The sequence below is a fragment of the Amphiura filiformis genome, chromosome 1 (genome assembly GCF_039555335.1).
Source record: "Amphiura filiformis chromosome 1, Afil_fr2py, whole genome shotgun sequence".
NCBI classification, from domain to species: domain Eukaryota; kingdom Metazoa; phylum Echinodermata; class Ophiuroidea; order Amphilepidida; family Amphiuridae; genus Amphiura; species Amphiura filiformis.
Window position 1 is genome coordinate 69,919,966 of NC_092628.1, and position 18,861 is coordinate 69,938,826.

Here is an 18,861-nt window from a genome sequence, read left to right on the forward strand (position 1 = left end):
CGGTTCGGTGATCCAGTGAAATGTTTTCACCGGCTCTCATTTATGTATGTGGAAACTTTCATAATTCCATCTTAATAATAGTAGACTTTAGGCCAAACCCGGGGCCAAACAAAATAACAGTTTTGCCTCAGGAGTTTGAAATCTAATGCAGTATGTGATTTATATTTCATTTTTTATCAATTGAACAACACCAATTTTGGGTATTTTATAATATCAAAATATTTGTAAATACAATTCTATATCATGGCTATGTTTAGCTGAAATACATGCGGCATCTAGCATTACAATTTCAGATCGAGTTGCAGTGCAAACAGTAACAAAATGAAAACGAACATTGATTTTACAGCCGATTTGACTCAAATTTTGTTAAAATGCAACAAATACAAAATAAAATTTCTGCAATTTTGCTTGAGCAAACGCGTAGCATAAATCAAATGCACAAAGGGAATATGAGAAAAAACTTTTTTTTGCCTTATAAATGTCTGTGCAGATTTTTTCTCTGTATCAGTGATCACTCAATTATTTGTCCATACATTGGTACATAATTTAATGTAGGCTGTTACTAAAGTAATGAAATCAAATGTGAACCCAATTTGGCCTAATATAACGGGTTACCATAAGTAATTATTTTTATGTTGACCATTCTTGAGGACCACGGAAATAGTCATGTTCTGCTGAAATAGGCCTATGCATGTGTTCCGTATTGAAACAAGCCTATTGGTGCGATGAGATACACCTATTAGTCACAATGTAATCCTGTAATGCTTTCCGATGCGTGCACTGCACCCACGCTCCTCACACACGCTCGTTGACACTCAGCGATAGCACTCCATGTGCATGCGATAGCGCGCGGACAGATGGACGGACGGACACTCTATAAATACAGTATGTATCAAAATGATTCGTACCGAAGATTTCTCATTTTTTTCCAAATTTTTGCCATTTTTTTGTGTCAGTTTGGGGTTAATTGTTTAAATATTTGTAATTATAGTAGTTTTATCTTCTCTAAGAATTTTAGATCATAAAGATAGCACATTCTGTTCAGAAGTTACATGATTCTAAAGGAAAGTAGAATCACTTTCAAAGCTATATTTTACTGTAAATACCTTGTGAGAATGATATGTTGAAAATCATGGAAATGTTTAATACTTTCCTTGCCTATTTTTTCATTAATAATATAATAATGTTCGAATCAATATTTATTGGTTGGGAGTAATATTATTAACTTGCATATTTTAGGTGGGGTGAAAGAAGTTTGTGTATTAACACATTCCAGGGCGGTAATTTAAATTGTAATATTGAGATTACTAAGTAGATGGTGTGGTAGAATGGCCATAGACTGCAGACAGTGTTGGTTAGTTTAGAACAAGGTAAAAGTTATTGGAATGGCTCCACAGTATTCCACACTTCAGTGTGCATTCATAGTTAAGAATCACTGGTTGACACGAAGCTATGGAGAAGTGCAGGGAAGATTTAGAAGACAGTTCCAAGAGCAAGGCGTATCCCATGCAAACATGCTATAACTTGCAATGTTTCAACATTTGATATGGGCAGTTACAGAATGGATTCATCCCAGGTGTTCAGTTCTTCCAAGATAGGGCTTCACCTCACACTGCCAGAGTCGTAAGGCAGGGACTTGAGGAACTATCTTTCTAAAAGCATGTGTAAAGCGAACATGTTCTGACATGACATATCCTGTTTTTCTATCCGATTCCTCTTCTTTCTTTACCAAATACTTTCAAAATGCTGCTGCTCCCGTAAATTACATAGTAGGCCTACAATGTCGTCACCACCATGAACCATAGGCTGGTGGTATAAATGTCGCATGAACAACTCTAGGTCAAAGGTCATAAAAAGATCAATATCACTGGCTAAGGGCTGTGCTCTGTGAGCACAATGTCTAGTTAATGTTCTTGTTTTTTTACATTATTTTGTTTTAAAAGCTGCATGTGTCAAATGTAATTTGATAATCATTGATACAATAATATATGAATGAATGAATGAATGAATGAATGAATGAATGAATGAATGAATGAATGAATGTATGAATAAACTAGTCTTAAAATGTTTGAGTACACATTAACTTTGTTCTTTTAAACAATTAATGTATGCCAAGCAAACTCACCACAATGTGCCTGTCAAGCATACATGCAATGTCATACAAGACGTGAAGTTTTACACCACTCTCTGTGCCTCCTAAAAGTGTGTCCAGTACATGGATAGCATAGCAAAGTCTGAAAACAAAAATGGTTATGTCACTTTATTAGTATTACACATGGCTCACATCCACAGCACACTAACATAATGCACACAACAACTCACTTGCACAAGGAATACAATATTGCCATGTTTTTTGGCCTTTACACACACAAATATAATAAAGGAGCACTTTGTGATCAACAGTATCATCCCCACTTTTCTCAAAAAAAATATTGTGATTTTAATTCCACTAGAAATCCTCTGGCTGCATAATGTTTCATTGAATATGTATTGAAAATTTCACAAAAAGGGGATGGTAGAATCACAAAATACTCATTTAGGATTTGCTTTTCATTGCTAGTTAGTGCTAACAAAACTAAGCTTGGGCAAACACAATAATACTGTATTTCACTTAATGAAATATTCTTATCATTGTACTCATAAACATTAATTTTTTGTATACCATTCCTGCAATATGCCTAAGTGATCAATAAAATTTACTTACTTTTCCCCTCTATCTATGTTCAGAAACGTGTGCGGCACCCCATGCCTACAACAGCTTCCGAAGACACCAGTGACATCTAAATTAGCAGTCTTGTTTTTAGACCTCACTGCATTCCCAGCCTGAAAATTGCTGCATTCCTGTGATGTATTAGAAACACATTGCATCATTATAAAGAGAATATGTTAAAAATGCTTTTAACTTACAATGCTTTATTTACCTTGCAAGGAATGGGAGGGGTCGGGGTGAATGAAAAACATTTAAATCACAATTATTATTAGAGAGCAAAATGAATACAAAATCATGTAATGACTTCAAGCTGCATCACATTGAACTCTTATTCTCAAATACTTATTGTAGATACCAATTTCCAACTATAACTTGGCTGGTATGTTATTGTCTTTATCTACTATCATGGTGTGAATGAAACAACCAAATAGTTTTCAAAATTGCATACATGTAATGAGAGTTTCAGGGAGTTACCGTCATATAACTTTCGGCTTAAGGTAACTTCATATTTTGTGTCAGAATGAATGTGACTTATCATCTTGTTATGTGTTTTGACAAAAGCTTATATTCAACTTTTAGCTGCTAAAAGTATGACCTGAATGTAGCATCTACACAATAATTTTGGTGTTTTTAAATTATCTCTGAGACCTAATGAATCAAAATCAGTTGTGTACCACCATGGAACCTTTGGGCATTTTGAAATGAATGTTCCGATATCAGAACATAGTACATAAAATTAATTGTCAATAGGCCCGGGACATAAAAAAAATAACACAACTAACATCAAACAATGCTATGTACGAGGGGGTATCAAAAGTTTTAGAAATCGCCCAGAAGTGAAAGAGCTATATCAATGAAATTTTGTCAGTGCAATCACTGGTCCTTATGTACACTATGGTGCAAAAATGTTCTCATTTGGTATTTTTACTTTTTTTACAGGAGCTAGATGTCACTACCTGCCTATGTAACCGCATAACCAGCAAAATGGAGAAAATTGAGGCATGCAGCATGATTAAGTTCCATTTGAGGGTTACAGTGCCCAGAAAATCTGTGATGAAATAAAAATTCCTTTTCCAACAAGCGACAGTGACATATCACAATCACCACCGAAGATAACTTTCATTTCATCAACAATTTTCTAAGCACTGCATCCCTTCAAAAGCAGGATCTTAATAACGCTGCTTGCCTCAATTTTCTCAATCTTGCAGTTTATGCGCAGTAACTGGGGCAGCAGGTTATTGACATCTAGAGCCACCTGTAAAAAAAAGTAAACATGAGACCATTTTTGCACCATAATGTACATAAGGACCAGTGATTGCACTGTCAAAATTTCATTGATATAGTAGCTCTTTCACTTCTTGGCGATTTCTAAAACTTTTTGATACCCCCTCATACTATGCCCAATACAAATTTGATATAAAACCACACTGCAATGAGTTTTGCCTGTGCAGGTTAAACAAATTTAACTTCACTTACATTTTTTTTGTCAATTTTGTCATCATTGTTGTTGGAAACCCTTTCATTGACTGCTGAATCCACAAATATTTTCCCAGCATGTTTTGGCTCAACAGGGCTGCTTCCAGAATTCACTTTTCTGACCAGTCCAAAGTTGGCATCCAAGCTGATGAACTTGCTTCCAGTATCCTTCAAGAGAAATCAATCAAATTAAGAATGAATGAATGTAAGAAAGAAACATTGGAATTTGTATGAAAAACAGGAAGGGGAGATGAGAGAGAGGGAAAGAGTACTACAACATCAATTAAGGGAACTTAATGGAACTGCCCTACAGTATAAAATCATGATATGCCTCCTTCCATAATTCACTTTGACTTTTATTTGTGAACATTTCTTCATCATGAGATAAATGTTGACCAGCCCCCAAAATGAGTGCATGCTAGACACCCATGGTGCTCACTTCAATATAAAATGGATATACATGTAGGTGTAGGGCTGACACTTTGACATTAAGGGGCATTCGGTGAGAGCAAAAGATAAAAAAAATATATGGGTCATTAAGTGAGTGTGAGATCACGATTTTTGGCATTAGGTGAGAGCAAATGTACAAAATATGGGATCATTGAGTGAGAAACGGGCCATTCAATTGGACCTAAATAGGGGGCATTGGGTGAGAATATTCCTTTTTGATTTAAATGGCATCTTTGGGTGAAAGTCAAAATAAGCTCCGAACATTGAATTTCTTGTTGTAAATGGTTTTAAATGGCTTTGTTATTTCAATAACAAAATCAGTCATAAAATGAAAGTTGCTGTTCAAATTGAAAAATAAGGGTCTGGTGACAGTGGAATGAAAAAGTTAGGGGTCTTTGGGCAACAGAGCATGTGTTTGAAAAAATATGAGGTCTTTGGGTGACAGCGATGCTGAAAAGGGGGCCTTAACAGCCTTACATACTTGTGACCTCCAAAGTGGTAGTGCCCCCTGCTGGCTGGACTTCAAATTCTTGACATGGGAAGGAAACAAATTTAAAAGGTATATTTGGTGCAGTAAAAGTAACTTTACCTTTGGGCATGCTGGACATGATACATCATCAACTAATGTTGGCGACAGAAATTCCATAGTTCTTAGGTTGTACTGAAAGTGTCGGAATTGCTCAAATGTCTCTCCAACCAGCCCACGATATAGAGTATTGCACTGAAAATTGGCAAAATAAAATGGTAATCAACATGGAATACAAAAATAATAAATATCAATTATTTATATCATCATTTATGAGAACATTTTTAAGATGACATCTTGGACATTAAAAAATGGCAACGATTCAAGTCATTCAGATTATCGGGAGTAACTTGTACTATTCCATACTAATTCGAAAGATGTTAACTTCCACATGACTTGTAAAAGTAAGATGTTTTATACTTTGTCATGCAGGGCTTCAACTTAAAGCCAACTCTTCCAAAATGTTAAAAAAATAACCGGTACAGGGAAAAAAAGAGTACAATTACCCTCCATCTACAATAAACTGTTTGTAGATATGCTACATGGTGTCATAGTATAAAAATGTAAATTTATCTTAATGGAAGTAACTGTGGCACTACGGGAGGAACGTTGGAAAGATTATGTATGGTCATGTGTGCTTTTGCATTGAAGTGCACATTAAAAAAACTGAAACACAATTGTTTTTGCAATTAAAATAATAATAATACATTAGGCAACAAAACAAGAAACCTGTTCTACAAGCATTGTGCATAACATATGCTCAATCTGAGGCTATTGAGGGATGTGTTGATACTATGCTTTATTCCATACGGTATGTGTTTTATTATAGAGGACCATACTACAGGCTGCACATATAGTATTGTAAATGTAATGTACAAAAAGTGGCACAAGTTCGAAACAGTAACCTCTGATCGTGCACTGTTTATTCTTGTGATATATATACCATAATTATGAAATTCCCATTGTGCAGCTATGACTTACAATGTAAAGGAGTGATCCTACAATCAAAGAAATATATAGTTGACACACTTTGACAATATGTTGGAATTCTTCATTGCTGCTCTGAGAGTTCAGTGAAATTAGTATAACCTCCCCTGTTCCCCCTCAACCAATGTTGGGGGACTGTAGAGCCCAATGTCAAAATTGCTTTCATCAACATTGAATTGGGGGAGAGGGGCAGCAATTTACAGTTATTATGCCAGAGTGTGTCAACATTAAATTCTTTGATTGTAGCATGCTCTTTTTATGACATTTTTCTGTAGATATTCACAGAAAAAAAAAGAAGTTTTTTCCCCAAATTTCAGTTGATTCCGATTTTGCGTTTGCGAGGTATGCATGATTATTTGTATTACATCGCTCCATAGACAATGTGTTGTAATACCAGAACGAAATTCAAATTTCACAACGTCTTTGCTAAACAAATTAATCTGCAAGAAATATTTTGTACATGAACATTATGTACCGGTAGCCTGAGGTTTCCAGTGATATGAAAATCTCAACTTTTTTGGAGAAAAGTGGGGGGATAATGCTGTGGATCACAAAATGCCCTTTTAACTTCCAACTGGGTTTGAATTGTTCATGTGAAAGCATTTTATGACCTTTGACCTACGTACACGACCTTGACTGCAACAAATAGATAAAGGGTCTCATGTATAGGCCTAATCCACATGTGACCACATGTTTTGGTTGCAATTGCATTTCAACTGTTCATGGGAGAGCATTTTTTTCCATTTCAGCCCATTTCAAAAGTTGACCTCATTAATATGACTTTGAAAACTTGAGCAAAAGAGAGGGCCCTCCATCACTCCAACTACGTTTTATGTACATTGTACGGTACCAGGTACCAGCAAAATGCAGTTTTCAGCTCACTAACTTCCGACAAGTGTCTACAAAAAGAAAAAAAAAAAATCCTCAATTGTTATTTCTCATAGATGATGTTTTGGAGCAAATTTGAACAATGTCCGGCTTTGAAAATTGAATAATTTTTAGGTTTATATCTGAAATATGTTACAATGCAAAAGCGCTTTCCACACATGCATCTTTTCCTGTGTATTTCAGTGTTGCATCTAACCCTAACTCGAGTATGCGATTATGTCATCATGCGAAAGCACATGGGCACAGAAAGCTTGGTCAGCCAAGGTGATCCCTGTGGCAAGGTATGGCCATCCATTTGTATAGCACATGAGAGGTCAGGGTTCAAAACCGCACCCGAGAAAATAAAAATTCTCTTCATCTTCTTTTTTCCTTCCCCTCCACCAAAAGCCTCTGTGAAAATTTGGTGATACCAGTGCCTTCTCTAAGGTTCCCATAGTGCAGATATGACCTAACTTTGGATGCAATTGGACATGTTCTTTTCATACATCCACCACACCCACATACACATCAACACATTACAGAATTTATGACTGGGAAGTGCCTTACTGAATTCTTCAGGCAACACAATGAGAAATTACAAAGCATAGATTGTTATAAAATTTATTCTACATACACATTGTGTGAAAGTGACAATATGGGGGCCAAGCTTTAATACCAATATACACATAAATTGGAGATCACGTAAATGACTTGTATGTAAACTGAATCCCACTTTCAGTTCAGCAGTGACGTCACTGCTCCGTTAAGCTTGGAAAGTGTGAACATGCATGGTTTTCTTGAAATCAGAGAATGATACCCAAGCATGTAAAGGCGGTAAAATCAAAACACTGCATCATGCACAGAGATTACTTTAAAATTCACTACCAAACTGGAAGTAGAATACAGAAGTGATATTTCATCTTGGCTTACCTCAGCCGCAGATAGGTTATTTTTCCACCGAATAGCATGGCATATTGACAGCAGAGATGCACGTGATTCAAGCATGATATTCTCAATCCATTTCAACAGTTCAACATGAAAACCAAGTGAAGGGCACTCCACAGTAGATGGCCATACCTGATGACGCAAAAAGGTAGCAGCCTGTTTCTCACAAGAGCAAACCTTTATACTAATAGAATGAATGTGACCTGTAAAAAGATATACATAATAAAAGGCATGACAAGTTGTTCTAGGTTTCCAATAATTATGTCAAAAATGACTTGTGATTTGTATGGGATTGTACAGATGGATATATATGACAGTAAATCAGCTATACTAAGGGTTTTGTTACAAAATCTTGACATTAAATTGCTCATGAATGCATGGAATCAAGAATGGGTTTGCATACAACCTCCTATACAAATAAATAAATAACCTTTTTTACTTATTAATTTAACACCTACAAACTGCATGCAACAACAAAATTGTATCTCATTGCATTTTTGCTTTTCAGAAAAAGCCATTCAACAACCTTCCAACTGCTGCTAAAAGCACCACTTCCAGCCAAGCTTGGAACTTTTAAAAGAATTGTATCTTAATGCTATTTTTATATTTTTACATTGTAATATATATTTGCTTTCTGTACCTAAGTGTCTTTTAGTTCCAGAGTTTGTAATTTTGAATGTATTTTAATATATAATATTTATTATTTTTGTAAATTGTTAACCATTTTGATGTATTTTGTTTGACCCCTGGGCACCCATGAAAAACAGTGTTCACACTGATTGGGTTTCCCCAGGCAAAATAAGATCTAATAAATAAAAAAATAAAAGGGGTTGTGGATATGGATACAACAGAAGTGTTTCAAAATGATACATTAATAGTTACCTTGCGGATCAAACACTCGTACCCCATAGCGATAAGACTGTGAATTACATTGATGATTAGGCCGAGTCAGGCGTACATCTATGTTGAATGTATGGTATCTCCCCTCGTCAGGCTGCAAAGTGTATTGGAGAAAAAAAAAGGTTGTTAGATACTGGCAGTGTAATATTACATTTAGGTCAACACATCATGCTATAACTAACGCACATGCAATATGGCCTACAGAAAAATATCTGTGGCATTAAAAACACAAAATTCTCTATATAATTAGTCGACATTAATAGCGTATCACAATTTTGCTGTTGTTTTTAGTACTAGTTAAAATGATTTATTCTTAAACACTTGAGAACGTTCAGGCTGCAATCTTATTGGTTCTTACCCAGCTTTACCCGTGTGATATGACACGATATCTCACGGAACAGCGCGTGTGCGTCGACGCAATACGCGTACTCGCTATTTGAATAAAAATTCTACAATCTCACATGTGAAAAATACAGCTTTTGGAAATGTGGTCGCGCTGAGCATTTAGAATTAAACTAGGATAATTGGAATTAATAAGGCTTGGTCCGATTTTTCATGTTCTGTTTTCTATATCTTAGATTGTGGCCAATATAAGTTTCCAACTTTTGAATTGTTTTGCTCCATCACAGCCGTTTTGATTTTAAAAAAAAGAAGAACAATGCCCTACCTATGATAGTGCACACACTTTTGGTGTGGTTACCATTGCAAATCACTACGTTTTTGTGCAAACCATTCAAACAGAAAATATCTCTGGCGTTAAATTTCACTGGAATGAGAAAAATATGAGCTTTCTTCTAGACAAAAATCTCATTTTGATGAAGAAAATCAGGGGACGGTCGAGGCTGTCAATCGGGTCAAGGACCTTTAAATTCCGTATTGATGTTGTAAAAAGCACCAAATCAGCAGACCCCCATAAACCGGTAGTGGACATAATGTCAATGTGTACTATAATCAAATTAAGTAATTCTTGGCCAAACTGGAACACTTTGAACACTAGTGGCTAGTGATGGAGCAAAACACAAGCGAATATAGCGCGGTACAGAAGAAAGTAGGCCCTATATACGCGCCTTACACTGCGTACACGCTTAGTACATTACATGGACGCAACGCGCATGTTCCAGTTTGGCCAAGAATTGCCTAATTTGATTATAGTTGTCACTTGGTATGCTGAAACATTCTGTTTCCATCCGGAGATGCACAACTGGGAATGTGAGCGCACATGTTGTTTCAGGGATGCCATACCAGAATGCAATTCATGTGTGCCAACGTACTAATTGTACTAATTATTCACATTTACCCTGAAAATGTTCTTGCACATACTTGCATAGGGGACGATATTTGACATATTGTATGCAGGTTCCAAGATAATCCACAAGTAGGGTTAACCGATTTAAAAGAGACTAATTCAAGGGGAAAAAATTGACACAAAAACAATGTTCCATACCTTCCAGATCTGTGGATGGTGAAATGCCAGATGGTTTCCATTATGACTTTTGGTTAGGCAACTTGCTGAACAAAAGAATGCATATTTACTGCAATCTGAACAGCGAAAGTGTTTGTCTTTATCTATATGCTCACTACATGCAGGACATTTCTGACCACTTGCTGGCACTGTTGACTCAAAATGAGCTGCAATGAGTTCTTTACGGCACCGCTCCCAGTTCAATATATTATTTAATGTCTTCTGTTGGTATGTTTGATCTTCTTGTACTGGCTGTTCCTGCCATGTTGGTAATTCGGCAATGTGTTGGTGTGGTGCTGAATTGGATGCAGACTCCTTAAACAATGAAAATGGTCTTGACTCCTGTTGCAAGTTTGGATAAATCGTTGTTTCCTTCAATTTCAATCGTTTGACTGACATACTATGCGAAGCCATGGCTGTAATTAAATACCTGTGGATGTGAATAATTAATAATGAATATCAAGCTTTTTATACAGGGATTTAAGGTGTGCATGTAGCATACATACATGTATACCGTGTGGCACTGAGAGCAGCTGATGAGAGTTACCATGCAGTTTTCTGGTGTTTGGATTTCTCACTGGTGCTCCTCTAAGGAGGCTGTCATTTTCTTTGGAAGGGGGGGTGTCACAAATATATTGGGGGTCACAGACCCAAAATAGGAGGGTTATATTTGACACCCAAACATTTTTGAACAATCAAAATGTGTTTCAAATCTATAGGGGCTGTAAAAATAATTATGAGCCCTGGGGAGGAATACATTTTGGCAAGGCAAACAGGGGGGTGCAAGCACCTTTTGGCAAGCCAAGAGGGGGCAAGCAATTTTGGCAACCATTCATGTAACGGTAGCGCTTTTAAATAAAACCCTCTAAAAGGCTTTAAAAACATAATGGAAACGCTTAAATATATGCGAATTTTTTGGCACATATTCATGAGGCGCCTCTAAAAAGTTTCCTGCTCACAACATAATGACCATTTAAGGTTTATAAATTGGGACCCCCAAATTTTGGCGGACAAAGATGTTTTGGCAGGCCAGTGGGGGGGGGGGGGAAGCAATTATTGGCCTGCAGAACGGGGCAATTTTTGGCATGCCATTTGGAAATTAACCGTGGCCCATATATTTATTGCATCCACCTGTATTGTAATGATCTGTCTCAACATTGCCATCCAAGGTATTTGAATAATGTAAATAGAAACAAGATTAAAACAATCCCGCAGCTCAAAATCAATCTGACTAAACTTTGATTACAATGACCAACCATGGCCCAAGTTCTAAAGGTAATCATTTCAATGGTGAATAAAAAAAATCAACTACATGTACTTGTATTCGCTGTCGAAGTTATGTAATAATCGGATTAATTAGCTATAGCAATTTAGATATAATACAATTTTTAATAGATCGCCCTGCACAAGGCGTACAAGCAGGATGCACTCGTCACCTGTGTATGTCTGCTATCATATGTCTGCTATCATATGTCTGCTATCAATGATACTAATCATAGCTGCGAGTGATTAGCATTTCTTTGATAGATGGTTCCATGCATAGCAGCATGAATGTGGTATGTTACATGTAGTGCAGGGTGATCTATTCAAAATTCATACACTCTTAGAACCACATAGCCAATCAGAAAAGCCGTTAGAAAAATACGCTTAGTGCATTAATATTGTATAATTCAGACGGATGCGCAAGACTCCAGCGATTACGCGCAAGAGTGCTTTCATGAGCGTTCGCGATCGCGTGAAGATTGATTCATTATTCTTGCGGGTTGATGCATTTATATTTGCTCGTATTTGTCAACATTTTTATTGACGATTTTGTTATAAAAATAGCAAAAATCACGGCATTTTTTTCTCGTGTATGAAATAGGTTAATAATGCGTATCACTTATTGCTCGATAAATTGTACAAAATAATACTTGTACTGAGATGTTGATGCGTCTAATGCACTCCCCCCCTTCGGGGCTCGTGCATTAGACGCATCAACATCTCAGTACGCGTGCATTATTGTGTACAATTTCACTCTCAACAAGTGATACTCATGTAAAACCTATAATTTGTATGAATCTATTGCTATGGTAATTAATCCTGCTACCGGTACATCACCACTTCAATGGCAAATAGGCCGAAAATGTTTTGATTCAGGATTCTAGACTGGTCTCTTTGTTAAATAGATATAATGTGAAATGTTTGGAAAACTGCCACTCAAAACTTGACTAATATGTTAAAATAGGCCCTATTAGAATAACATGGGGTACCGGGGTACCTATAATTTGGGTAGTTCCAAATTATGTCACACAAATGGTCACAATTTTAAACTCTTTTATATCTCAGTAATTTGACATTGCAGATAACTAAAACTATTCTTTTTCTGAATCCCCACGAATAGGAACAATTTGCTGTCAATTTCAAGAAACTCAAGCAAATTTATTTCTTACTGTACAAAATTATGTGCAAATTGATCTCTTGTTGCGGAAGTTCACTCCCAAAACTACCATCTTTAACCACCTTGTTTAAAGTCTTCTTTTGGTTTCAAACAAATAAAGTTTGCATATTTTGAAAGTTGATAACTGACTTTCTCTTCATGAGGCATCTTGATTGTGCATCCCTGTTCAGAAATTATATCATTCAATTTCATTGTTGCGGTCTGCAACGAAAAAAATGTACGTCCGCAACGGCCAAACATTGAGAAATTTTGACTCCTGACTTGTTTCTTTGCTGGTTTTCTTTAGTTTTGCCCCTCTTGCAAACAAAACTGTATCAGTTTCCATCAAAATATTCACTAAAATATATACCGTAAGCACCCGAGTATAAGCCCACCTTCAGGTATAAGCCCACCCCCTATTTTTCAAAACATTCTGGGAATAAGGGTGACCTCGGCTATAAGCCCAGTACTAAATTTTGGCCAAGTTCTTAAATCAAATCAATGCTTTCTCTCACATTTAAGAACAAATATAAAAAAATCTCAGTTGATAATTAACATTCCACACTTAGAATTTTAAGAAATTGACATAGATTATAGAAATTACTGGTACATTGGGCATATATACAAATGGGGATGATTTTTCTTATTTCAAAATTCAAGTACTAGCCCCTCCCCGGTTAAGCCCACCCCCATTTTTTAATTGAAATCTGCCATCTAGGGGGGGGTGGGCTTATACCCGAGTGGTTACGGTAATGATTTTAATGAAGGAGTTCTGAAGTACAACTTTCTTGCCCTGTTTTCATGGAACTTCAGCAGACATTAAGATCGACTTAAATGTAGGCAGAGACTATTTGACTGCAGGGATCTGAGCTACAATACTTGACAGAGAAGCAAACCAATTCAAAAGAAAAGTCAGGGAGGCCATATCGATCAGAAAAAAGGGGGCCGCCACCATGAACCGGGGCATAGGCTCATACACACTAAATCATGTATATGACTCACTGCTCGGTGCACCATCACACCCTGGGAATGAGGCTACAGCCGGTTTCCGCGGGAGAAGCAGTGAACCAAGTCACTTTTGAAAAAGCCATCATCCGAGATGGCGAAAGCTAAAGACATGAGTAGTTTACTGGATTTGTTTACATATAATTAAACCTCTGACATCTGTATTTATGTATCAATGATAAATACAACATTATATGCAAGAAAAAATTATGTTTTGGTGCATTTTTTTGTTTTGGCTGCAGTTCGATGAACACGTTCCTATACATGTATGTATGTTGCGTAGTTTATAATGACTTTACCTAATTTTGTCATCGCCAAATCCCCTGACATCTGGCCATAGTGCTGAGAATCGCATGGTGGGCGAACATGCCCCTAGGGTGAACCCTCCCCCGCTCTCCCCTACACCACGGTGTTGGATGATTTGACTTATATTGCTTTACGCGTTGGGAAGTAGTCAAATCATCCAACACCTCGGGACCAGTAGTTTTTTTTTGTTGACAGTTTTGAATCAACTGAAATTTTGGAAATAAGCTTTTTTCGTGGATATCTAGTATGATCTACTGAAAAATGTCATAAAAAAGAGGATGCTGATTGCTAGGATCACGAATAAGCTTACCTACTACATAAAATAAAACTTAAAAGCCATGTCATGCATGCATGAAGCACGACAATCATGACAATAAATAAGCTTACTTGTAGTAAGTAACTAAGTTACTTTTTACAAATGTTTACATTTGCTTACCTCTGTTACAGTCAGTAAAGGAACATGATGAATGATCTTCGTTTTATGACATGACGATCTTGTCGTCTCTGGCTGCTTTTTATGCATTCACAAATTTCCAAAACAGCTCCGAAATATTCGTTGCTGGCCACCAGTGTACTCTCGATCGATCTCCGCAGACCAATCAATCATGGAAGAAGAATAGAGCCAAGCCAATCTTTATTTCTTCCCTGATAGAGCACGATCGCCCCTAATAATCTCACTCGCAAGTTTATTTGTATGTCGCTACAAAGTCAAATCACATGCAGAATGGTCCTAAACAATAGCGTGCAGATTGCATGCAGGGAAAGAGTGTAATTAAAGGCCCACTTGATGATTTGTAACCGCAAACTACCTGAAAGTGGGTGGGTGGGTGTGGTGGGGGTTGTTCAGTTCCCCGAATTTTGACGTTTTAATGCCTCTCGAATCCCCGAATGACCAACAAAAGTGTTCGTGCGCATTCGGGTATTGCGGAATAAGTTGATGACAAAAAGGAGAGATGGACAAGAGGAGCTAGGAGGGAAGAAGGAGATGTTTGTTGTTGTTACAACTATTAAAAAACTGATAAATAAATAAATAAATAAATAAATAAATAAATAAATAAATAAATAAATAAATAAATAAATAAATAAAACATTAAATAAATAAATAAATAAATAAATAAATAAATAAATAAATAAATAAATAAATAAATAAATAAATAAATAAATAAATAAATAAATAAATAAATAAATAAATTAATTAATTAATAAATAAATCATTAAATAAATAAATAAATAAATAAATAAATAAATAAATAAATAAATAAATAAATAAATAAATAAATAAATAAATAAATAAATAAATAAATAAATAAATAAATAAATAAATAACCTGTAAAGTCCCAAAAATAAGTTGCGAACATAGGCCCTAGTGAACAAAAAAATCTGTTTTTTTACAGTAGGGCCTATACACTTTTTGGTCATAAAGGTCCACATTTTGAGAAGTCCACTTTAGTCACAAAATCGCCCTTCCCATGGAAACAGGTTCACTTTTTTTAAATCAGCACCCACAAAAAAAAAAGAACAGGCCGAATAGAAAAGAAAGAGAATAAAGAAAATAAAGCAAAAAGAGAAGAAAAAGAAATCTGTTTATTTTGTCAAAGCAAAGTTAGCCTATGTTATATTCTGAAACCGGTGAAGTGCGACAAAGTACCCCACTGTAGGAAGGCCTATGTTGTTCTACAATTTGTATCTTTTAAGCTGTTAAACCGTATTTTGAATGAGGTTGTCAGTCTTGGATTTTCGCCAACCTTGTACGTCATGTGCCGCGTGTCCTATACCACCTGGAGCCAGGCGCTGGCTCGACGCCCCCTTTTAAAATGATGACAATTATTATTCCCTGGAAATGGGTAACGATTTCTTGCCGGCAACGCTATATGCAGCGGTATACGAAACATCTTGTGTGCATATATCTCCTGTAAGACAGGAGTGTCTACTATGCACAATGAGCCTTGTATGCATACGTTCTGTATGCACACATGACTTCTTGTATACATATGTATGTTTGGGGTGAATTTATAATTGCTTCACATACTGGCGTTGAGAATAAATGTGAGCTAGAAAGAGTCCAGATTATGGACATGTACGTTACTATCTGGTCTGGACCATCTAATTCTGACTTGACTGAATCCTTATTCGTAGGAAGCGGAGGAGTAGCATTCTTAATAATTGCTGCACCTTGCTGCAATCATTGGATCTGATCACTGTGTTGTTACTCCAAAAGTACCTCTTAGCTTAAGATCGAATGACAAGACACTCACGGAAGATCAGGTACAACAAAATTTTAGCAAAGGATATTCAAGTACAAGACTTGATGGCAGTGATCTCGAAATAGTTGGCGACTTCAAGTACCTTGGGCCTTGGATTGGTAGCAGGGTAACAGTCTTTACCATCAGGAAAGTCCAAGCATGATAATCCTAAAACAGCATGAGCAGGATCTGGAAGAGCAGCCTGCCCAGAGTTAAAAATCAAGCTTTTCAACACTACAGTTCTGTCAGTCAAATCAGTCCTGATACTAGTATATGGTGCAGAAACCTGGACAATTCGATTGAAGTTAAGGAAGGTGTTTGACGGTTATTAAAGCAGTTATAAAAGCACTTATAAATGTTACCTGGCAATCACATACCACCAATAAGGATCTCAATTTTAAGGTATCCTCTGTTCTTCTATGAGGCCCGGGGTTTTACTCTGACAGTCTACTAATGGTACATTAGGCGGAGGCGTCGTATTTAGTGTTAAATATTTAATTATTTTCTTTATTTTTTACCCGGGTAAAATAAAGAAAATAATTAAATGTCAAAGGCTAATGTTAAATGCGGTGCCTTGGCCAGTGGCGTAGCGTCATAGGGGTACGGGGGAGGGGGCACGTGCCCCCCAATCGATCTGAAAATTTAAAAATCCCATAGGAAAATTGCAGAAAAACGGCTTGTGCCCCCCAATCAGACCCGGTGCCCCCCCCCCCAATCATGGTCGGTGCCCCCCCCCCCAATGTGATGACCCACGCTACGCCACTGGCCTCCGCCTAATGAAAAGAGCAAGAGAATAACTACGGACTACATCAAGCAACAAACCAAGGACACTCTACTAGGGAGACAAGACATTTGGAGCCGCATCTATTTCCAGGGTCTATGAACAGAGTCGTTTGGAGAGCCATCATCCATTGTCAGCGTAGCCCGACTGGACAAGTCGGCCTCAGCAAGTAAGTAAAGCAACTTTTTTTACTTGTAATGAAATATAGCCTAATCTTCAGTTTGAAATATAGCTTAACCACAGAGTTTGAAAAGGGTCGCATTAAGATTTGACCGGATCTCGTTTGTTCTGACAATAAGCATAAATGGCAAGACTGAAACCAATGATTAAGTAGAGTGATTGATGACATTCCTCTTCCCTCTCAGTGACTGCAATCAACGTACGCCAGAGCTACGGATGAACACATTAAGCGTTTAACTTGCGAATTTGTCCGAGCTAGCTAGTAATCTACTTTTTACCTATGTTGTTCATCAAGTTCAATATTCGCTTAAGTAGTATAGCAGTAAGGATAAGGTAAACACTCTCTGTAGCTGTACTCCGAATCATTGTCTATTTGTCTGGACTTAACGCATATTTCATGGTCTGTCTATGTCAACAAGTTAAGAAAATATCATATCACCCTAATATGCTGCAGGACATACAATGGACAATTTAATTTTGCATTTACTGATACTCACATAATTACTATGTATTTCCACATAATCGATTATGACAGACAAGACCCCGATGTAAATTATCTTCTGGTATATTTACCGGAGTCATCTGTATTATATAATGGCTGACTGGCTATGCAACAAATTGGACAAAGTCAATCAAGTCAGCAGACCTCTCATAGAAATAGATGGTTAATATCTCAAAAACGTGCTTAGACTTACAGTCCCATTGCAACATATGTACAAACTAAGTACACTTTATTCTCTTGCTTATTTGCATATGGCACAATATTTGCTTCATGTGCTCTTGTCTATTTACTTCTGTCACTACTAAATCCAAGATGGCGTCCGATATTGGCGCCTTCTTTAATTTTTACAAGATCATGTTTTTAACACTCCATACTATACATGATCCTACCGCGAGTACTGTGGACAAATCGATTGCGCAAAAAGTTGGAAATGTGTTATACAATGATGTTCAAATTACATTTGTAATAAAACAAATTCAGAAAATACCTTTGTGGCTCACAATCTCAGTAGTGGTTTCCTACAAGCCGTTTACCGTGGTATTATCCATATCAAAGCTTAATTCACAATGACCTGCTCTCACAAAATGATCATAAAGTTGACAAAATAACTTGATATCCTTATTTGTGACCCCTCAGCACAACTGAGCCCTGAAGTCGCCAATCATCATTTTTGAGATATTCAACCAAAATGTTCTGCTTGAAATTAGCTTTAAAATGATGTATATCATGTCTATAGTACTTGACATTTAAGTAGTGAAAATCAATAAAACAGTCAATAAATCCTTTGTTTCCTACTGTTTATTGTTAAGTTCAATGGAGCATATCTCAATAGTGGCACTGGCACTGGCGACATCCGGGCTCAGTTGTGGAGGATGGTCACATTCTTCAAGACATTTTATAAGTCTGGATTTCCAACAATCACGACTGGACAAAAGGTCCGGAAATCCAAACTCCTCTATAGGGGATGTGCATCTATTTTCTGGAATAGCCCATTGCATACCCTATATTTCCTGTAATTTGTTGAAAACGAAACTGGCTTAACGAAATTAACATCATTTATAGAGTTGTAATTTGAGTTCCCTATTCATCATTACTTTCATTG

General features: G+C 36.7%; 1 protein-coding gene across 2 annotated transcripts in view; it reads right to left on the minus strand.

The window, feature by feature from the left end:
* LOC140152225 (uncharacterized) overlaps window positions 1–14,705 on the minus strand; it is a 36,407-nt gene extending 21,702 nt beyond the window's left edge. Inside the window, exons 1-8 of one of the 2 annotated variants that reach the window (XM_072174529.1) lie at window positions 14,490–14,705; window positions 10,306–10,753; window positions 8,844–8,955; window positions 7,947–8,164; window positions 5,226–5,357; window positions 4,187–4,354; window positions 2,705–2,841; window positions 2,126–2,234 (exon numbers count right to left, since the gene is read on the minus strand). In XM_072174529.1, the coding sequence (XP_072030630.1) occupies window positions 2,126–2,234; window positions 2,705–2,841; window positions 4,187–4,354; window positions 5,226–5,357; window positions 7,947–8,164; window positions 8,844–8,955; window positions 10,306–10,737 (1,308 nt within the window). In that variant the 5' untranslated portion in view covers window positions 10,738–10,753; window positions 14,490–14,705. Of the gene's footprint in view, window positions 1–2,125; window positions 2,235–2,704; window positions 2,842–4,186; window positions 4,355–5,225; window positions 5,358–7,946; window positions 8,165–8,843; window positions 8,956–10,305; window positions 11,050–14,489 lie in introns of those variants that run through there. The other variant, XM_072174537.1, reaches the window with a different exon arrangement.
* Window positions 14,706–18,861: the final 4,156 nt, after the last annotated feature.